The sequence below is a fragment of the Mustela erminea genome, chromosome 3 (assembly GCF_009829155.1).
Source record: "Mustela erminea isolate mMusErm1 chromosome 3, mMusErm1.Pri, whole genome shotgun sequence".
In the NCBI taxonomy this organism is placed as follows: Eukaryota; Metazoa; Chordata; class Mammalia; order Carnivora; family Mustelidae; genus Mustela; species Mustela erminea.
In genome coordinates this window covers 1879790-1887912 of record NC_045616.1, presented here as the reverse complement: position 1 = coordinate 1887912, position 8123 = coordinate 1879790, and the positions used below count along the sequence as shown (strand labels likewise).

Below are 8123 nucleotides of genomic sequence, written 5' to 3'. Positions count from 1 at the left end.
TTTTCTTACCCTTTTTTTCTCAACCAGTGGCTCCCATTCAATGGAGTCATTGACTGAAGAACATGCATGAGAAAATGAAGAATAGAAGATATTGCCTAGAAGTCAGAACTCTATCAAAATGAAATTCTTGCTACTAAGTTGTATCACATCATCACACATATCACTAAATTCATACACACACACACACACACACACACCTCCTAATAAAGCACCCAGATCATCTTAATTCCAATTGCTCACTTTCTGCAATATCTGTCACTAAAGCAAGATGAACAATAGTATCATAACTGAGTTTATGATTCTGGGCCTCATCCAAAAACCTGAACTGAAAAGAGTACTCTTCATTGTCTTTCTCTTCATGTACACTGTGGCCTTTCTTGGAAATTCACTGATTGTCATTGCCATAATCTATAACACCAGTTTGCATACACCCATGTATGTTTTCCTTTTGGCACTGGCTATTGTGGACATCGTATGCACAACAAGCATTATACCAAAGATGCTGGTGACCATGTTAACATCAGGAAGGAGTATTTCCTATGAAAACTGCATGTCCCAGATCTTCTTATTCACGTGGTCCCTAGGAGCTGAGATGATTCTCTTCACCACAATGGCCTATGACTGCTATGTGGCTATCTGTTTCCCTCTTTGCTATAGAACTATTATGAACCACCATATGTGTGTGACCTTGCCAAGCATTACCATGATGATTGCAGTAACCAATTCCTGGGTACACAGTGGTCTCATCCTTAGGCTGACATTCTGTGGGCCAAACACCATTGACCACTTCTGTGAGATACCCCCACTGCTGTCTTTGTCCTGCAGCCCCGTTAGAATCAATGAGATTATGTTATATGTTGCTGATATTGCCCTGGCCATAGGCGACTTCACACTCACCTGCATCTCCTATGGTTTTATCATTGCTGCCATTTTCCGCATCCACACAACAGAAGGGAAGAGGAAGGCTTTTTCAACATGCTTGTCCCATCTCATAGTGGTGTCCCTTTACTACTCCCCTGTAATCTACACCTATATCTGCCCTGCTTTCAGCTACTCATTTGAAAGAGACAAGGTGATAGCTGCACTCTATACTCTTGTGACCCCAACATTAAACCAAATTGTGTATAGTTTCCGAAACAAGGAGATGCAGACAGGGATTCAGAAAGCTTTTCCGTTTCTGAAACATTAGTATTTTCAAAAGGGAATGTCAGCTCTCTACTCCAGAATCATCTCCTAGAACATCTCATATTTTACGGATCATTTATAGACATCTCCTTCCCAGATTTCCCTATTCCTTCTTTTTTTTTAAATTAATTTTTTATTTTTTATAAACATATATTTTTATCCCCAAGGGTACAGGTCTGTGAATCACCAGATTTACACACTTCACAGCACTCACCAAAGCACATACCCTCCCCAATGTCCATAATCCCACCCCCTTCTCCCAAACCCCCTCCCCCCAGCAACCCTCAGTTTGTTTTGTAAGATTAAGAGTCACTTATGGTTTGTCTCCCTCCCAATCCCATCTTGTTTCATTGATTCCTCTCCTACCCACTTAAGCCCCTATTCCTTCTTAAGAGTAACAATGTTTCATTACATTAATAATCACTGTCTTAACTCCTGATTTCTAAAATGCACTTACTTTTTTACCATTACACTACTGATTTACACTTACTACTTTGCATATTTCTAAAATATTTTTTATGAAAGCTTTCACTATTAATCATAGTAAATGTAAAGTTTTTCTCTCATTCCTATTCTATTCCCAGATTCCTCAGTGTCTCCACAATTTTATAATTTTAATTTTAACAATATCTGCAATGTAATACACATACCATCTCACATAAATATATATCATGATATATATCTCAACATCTTTCTAAAAATATGTACATTTTTCTCCTTCTTATATATGCATATACATAATCATTTTCCTGTTAGCATATGTAAACATTAAATATATTAACATATATATGCTATATAACTATTCAGAAAGAAAGTGCTTCTAATATTATAAAATTAATCAGTCTGTGAATCAAATCAGGTCTCTCGTTCTGTAATAAGAAAATATATTGCATTACTTTGTGACATCTTGTGATGCATACAGTACAATTTTCCCTTGAAATCAGTTCTAATTAGTGTTCCACTGTAACATTTTTAAACACAGGTATTTTGTCATACTAATCTTCCTGAAACAATCTACTTCATGTCTTCATTGCCTTACTTAGAATTTACTTCATGAAAACAATAACCATATGTTATTGTTGGCATGTTTTACATAGCCTGTGATGAGGAATTCTAAATAAATACATAACAGACAAGAATATGAAGATCCCTCTAATGTCTTATAGCTGAAGACAATACTGTGTGAATGTGTAGGTGAACAAGCTGGATTTATTGCATGATGCAACAGGACATCGAAGAGAAAGATAGAAATGATTTATTTGGGATTTTTTGGGGTACTTGATGAAAAATCACACAAGGATGATTTTCCCTAGATTGGATCATAAAATTAGAGAAATTTGTTTAGGAAGCATGTAGAATAAAAATTGTTAAGCTGTGATAGGTAAATAAGTAGCAATAGATCATATTAACTAGGAGAAGAACATACCTATTATTTCTGAGTTTTGGATTGCATTCATATTTTTTCCATGCTGAGATATGGAATGGAGAGGATTTGTTTCTATCTTGCTTTATCATAGTGACTTTCTGATGTTGATGTTGTGTGTGTGTGTGTGTGTGTGTGTGTGTGTGTGTGTGTGTGTGTGTTTTGGTGATGATGATCAGAAAAACTTCATGGTCTATCTGCTCACCCAGAAAAGCTGAGCAGACATTAGTCAGAAGCTTTTTTTTTTTTTTTCTTCCATTCTCATTTCTTAAAAAAAATAAAGATTTTATTTTTTTGACACAGAGAGACAGAGAGAGATAACAAGTAAGCAGAGAGGCAGGCAGACAGAGAGCAGGAAGCAGGCTACCTGCTGAGCAGAGAGCCTGATGTGGGGCTTGATCCCTGGCCCCTGGGATCATGACCAGAGTTAAAGGCAGAGGCTTTAACCCACTGAGCCACCCAGGTGCCCCAAATCTTAATTACTTTTTAAATTTATTTTTCAGTGTTCCAGAATTCATTGTTTATGTACCACACCCAGTGCTCCATGCAATACGTGCTCTCCATAATACCCACAATCAGGCTCACCAAACTTCCCCTTCAAAACCCTCAGTTAGTTCCTCAGAGTCCACAGTCTGTCATGGTTCACCTCCCCCTCCAATTTCCCCCAACTCCCTTCTCTTCTACATCTCCCAATGTCCTCCGTGTGATACCTTACAGTCCGCAAATAAGCAAAACCATCTGATAATTGACTCTGTGTGCTTGATTTATTTCACTCAGCATAATATCTTTCAGTCCTGTCCATGTTGATACAAAAGTTGGGTATTCATCCTTTCTGATGGAGATATAATACTCCATAGTGTATATGGACTGCATCTTTATCCATTCATCTGTTGAAGGGCATCTTGGTTCTTTCCAGTTTGGGAACTGTGACCATTGCTGCTATGAACATTGGGGTACAGATAACCCTTCTTTTCACTACATCCTGACCTTGGGGTAAATGTAATTGTGGGGTCCATAGGAAAGCTATATTTTCACTTTCTTAAGGAATTTTCAAGGATTTCCAAGGAAAACAGTGTTTTCCAAAGTGTCTGTACCAACTTGTATAATCAGGTTTTGAAAAAAGTTTAACAATCATTTGAAACACTCAAATGTATTTTCATTCTGAATTTTTAAGTGGAAAAATTTCAAAGGAAACTAATTCTGGACTCCCACCTCTCAGAATTTGTTTCACTGTTCCATATTATCCTTGTTTATCATTATATTGTGCATTACATTTTGTAATATGTATATTTTGGACTATCTTGCATGATTTCTAACTAACCCATTATACTGGCATATACAGCTCATGCAACATAGAAGAGAATGAACTCTATGTAGCTAAAAAAAATCTAGAGTACTTACATGTCTGTTATCCAAAAGAGAGTAAATACTCTGTAAAATTGAAATTGTATCTTCCCCATATTTCTTGCACAGTATCGTGTACCTCTTAGCATTGCAAACATCCATCTTAAATTATAAGCCTATTGAGTTTTTTTTTAATTAGAGATGAGTGTTTTCAGTATTCTGTGTTATTTATATACTGATATGTGAAGGTAGGATGGGGAGAACTATTGTATAAAATGGATTTACCTTTCATTGTATGTAGTACTTGATATAGTATATAACTAATATTCAACAATGATTTGGGCTACTTGCCTTAGAACATTCTTTTTATGAGACAGGCATTCGGAGTTTGGACCTCAAGTGGATTATTTTTAAATTTTGTTGGACAAATATCCTAGTCCACTGAACACAAATGTAGACAAACCCTTGTTAATTTTCTAATGTTTAGTTACAGATAATACAGAATATTACTTCTGTCATTTTGAAATGGTAAATAGACTTATGCCCCATGCAACAGAAGTCTGGTGTGCAACAGTTAATAATGACTATATCCTCACAAGGGTACCATCAAAGAATGGGCATCCTTCAAGTTTGTTTTTGTTGTTGTTTTTTGGGTTGTGCATGTGTGTGTGTGTGTGTGTGTGTGTGTGTGTGTGTGTGTGTTCTCCTGCTATATTTAATTTTCCCTAGGCTTCTGTATTCCTAGGCATCTGAATCATGGCCCAGGCAGAATGAAGGCTAAAGTTGGAGGTATCAAAGGGCATAGGGATATTTCCCTTATTTCAGCTTTATTGAGGTATAACTAATAAATAAACTTGTAAGATATGCATAGGGTATCTCAACATTTTGTAAAATAAGAATCACTCAATATTCATGCACTTACATCACACTGGCCATATCTATATCACTGCAACACCTCAAACTGTAAGCACTGACTAGAGGAGCAAATTTGGAGATCAGGCACTAGGCATCCCTGAACAAATCTGTAGTTAATATACAAAGAAAAGGAAAGGAGGTATTTATATTATTCCAATTACAAGTAGTATCTACCAACAAATATGTCATAGGCACAGATTTAGGATCACGAATTTAATGGTAGTGTAACATTTCATTGAGAAAGGGAGAATACCAAGACTGAGACAACAATAATACCAGCTGCAAAATGCCACATGGCACAGTTCTAAAGTTTGGCTTTAAAATTATGTCTTTAAAATTTTGACTACTATTAATATTTATTTTATATTTATATATTGTATAATATAAAATATTTAAATATTAAGAGAATTGCAAGTTTAGGGAAATGTGAGTAACATTTTAGTAGGCTTTAATATAATTAACTTATTAATGATATACACATTTTGATCAAAATTATACATAATAAAACTAAATCATTATTTTTATAAGAGCAATATAAGTAAATACATCTCCTTGTTTTTGACATGTTATTTAGTATTTCGTAATTAGTGAATAGAACACCTGGATCTGCTGTGATTATTTCTTACACTAAGCTCTGCCCTGCTGCCATTCACTGGATCTGCCTTTTCTAGTGTATTATACTGTAATATTTATATTCATTTACTATCAGAGCTAAAAATGTCATCTCCCAACATAATTCATTCCAAAATGGGGCAAATATTTTAGTTGTGGTGCTTACTAAACCATGATACTTCTCAGTATATTTCTAAAATATACCAACATGCTGTTGAAATTCGATCTTACAAACAAGTCTGAAAGTGCTGTAAGCTTGTTTTATTTAAAATGGGTAATCAACAGATTTGGACTACTTCTTTTGACAATTTAAAAACAAGTTAGAGAATTATTCCTAGTTGTAACTATGCATACAATGAGATTTTAGAGATCACTTGCTTACATAATTTTATCCCACAAAATCTCATAATGGTAGGCATATTTCCTAACATTAAGTCCTAATATTTAAAACATATCACTAGATTTTTTTTTCAAAAATAAGTTAATTTCACATTTGTCTTAAAAATGCAATCTCAGTTATCATATGGTTTCATTTACTTGTGGAGAATAAGAAATAACACAGAAGACACAAGGAAAAGGAAAGGAAAAGTGAATTGGGGGAATTTGAAGGGGGAGATGAACCATGAGATACTCTGAGAAACATACTGAGGGTTTGGGACGGGGAGAAGAGGGTTAGGTGAGACTGGTGGTGGTTATTAAAGAAGGCATGTGGGGCACAGCATGTGGTGCATATACAATAAATCTTGAAACACTGAAAAAATAATAAAATAAAATAAAATAAAATGAATACAAATTCTAGGGTTGTCTGGATGTCTAAGTCAGTTAAGCCTCCTACTCTTGATTTTGGTCATAATCTGAGCATTCTGGAATGGAGACCTTCATCAGGCTCAGCAGAGAGTCTGCTTAAAGATTCTTCTTTTTACTCTGTCCTTACCCCCACTAATGGATGCTCTTTCTCTCTGTAAAATACATAAATAAATATTTTTAAGTGCAACTTCTACATTTTAAGAACAGTATGTGTGTTAAGTTAACTTTGAACTAGGAATGTTACAAACAACTCTAAAAGTTTATAGCATTTTGGAATTTTTATTATAGTGAAATGTCTTGTATTATAATTGATCCAAATGAGTTTAAAACAAAGTAACTTGACAGTGTTTAAGTCATGTGATACAACCTAAATGCAAAGAATTTCAAAAAGTTTTTATGTGTTTTCAGCTAACTTATGTGATTTCAAGGTAAAATACATCAAATCATCCATATAAACTAATTTTTAACAACAAAAATTTTACAAGATTAAAAAAGCACAAGAACTCATTGTATAGTTTACCTTTAAACTTTGCTTAACTCATACCTTTGTCCACTAAAGGAGTTAGAAATAACAACTACTGCAATAACAATGAACACTACCATCCCTGTGATTGTGGTATCTAAAAACTATTTTATATAAGAAGAATCACAAATCCTTAGAGTAATGATAAGCTACAGGCAAGGAGTAGAATTTGTGTATAACAATCTGGGAATTTATGGTCACACCAGAAAACATGAATGTGACTAAATAGGATCATGGCAAATGAATCTAAGCAACAAGTTATGCCCTTCTACTGCCAAGGACTGGACTTTTGTCCACTAATATGATAGTGATTTCATGAATTTAACACAGCAGATATGTTTAAATTAATGAGTTTCAAATTATCCGAAAATATTTTGGGGAACATTGGAAGATTTTAGGGAACAAACTCATTAAAACTATTAAAGGAAAAAAATAGTATTTTTCACTTCCTATATAATTTGCATATCAGGAAGAGAAGGTTGCCAAATGATTGGATTATGTATGGTGAGTTGGTTGTCTTCAAGAAAGAGTTCAGCTAAGAAATGAAGAAGAAAGATACAATGTCAATTACATCACTTTGAATATTCTAATGACTACATAAATCTAGATAACAATTTTTAGAGTTTGCTAAAAATTTCAAAATAGAAAGAACCACATATATATATCATCTTTCCAAAAAATGCAATAATCAAATGTTTATATATAACAATAAATTAATGGTAATTACAGGGTTTAGAGGCAGATGACATCAGGAATATGCATCCAGCAAAATCCAGACTACAAGAGTCTCTTCCTAACATCTACCACTTTCTTCAACAATAATAAAATGACAAAATTAAAAATAAATACATAAAAAGATAAAGGCAAGCTCAGAACAAAAGTAATTAGAAGGGTTATCAATCAATTGCAAAGTACCTTTTTATTTATATCTTAATTCAGGAAAACACAATTTATAACTTAGGAGTCAATTATAAAATATCAACTCAAGGACACTGTAAATACAGCAGAGTAGGAGGAACCTAAACTTGCCTTCTCCCACAGACACAACTAGATAACACTTAAAGTGTAAATAACTCAGAAAAGGATCTGATGACTAGCAGAATGAAATCCACAGCTAAAGGTAGAGAAGATGTCACATTAAAGATGGTAGAAAAGGTGGACATATGGTGGAGAGTTAAAAGGGTCCTGACCAACTGACGTAGAGATTGCAGGGGCATGGAGTTGGGAGAAAAATGCACTACCACAGCAGGGATGCAACATGAGTTCCATAATATTTGGCTTTGAAATCAAGGAGTTTCAAATTTCTTGAATTCT

The 8123-nt window shown here is 34.3% G+C and overlaps 1 protein-coding gene across 1 annotated transcript; it reads left to right on the top strand.

Annotated features, from left to right (window-relative positions):
• Positions 1–268: 268 nt before the first annotated feature.
• LOC116585686 (olfactory receptor 13G1-like) lies at positions 269–1189 on the top strand. Its single transcript, XM_032334980.1, has one exon. The coding sequence runs from the start codon at positions 269–271 to the stop codon at positions 1187–1189; it is 921 nt and encodes a 306-aa protein (XP_032190871.1).
• Positions 1190–8123: the final 6934 nt, after the last annotated feature.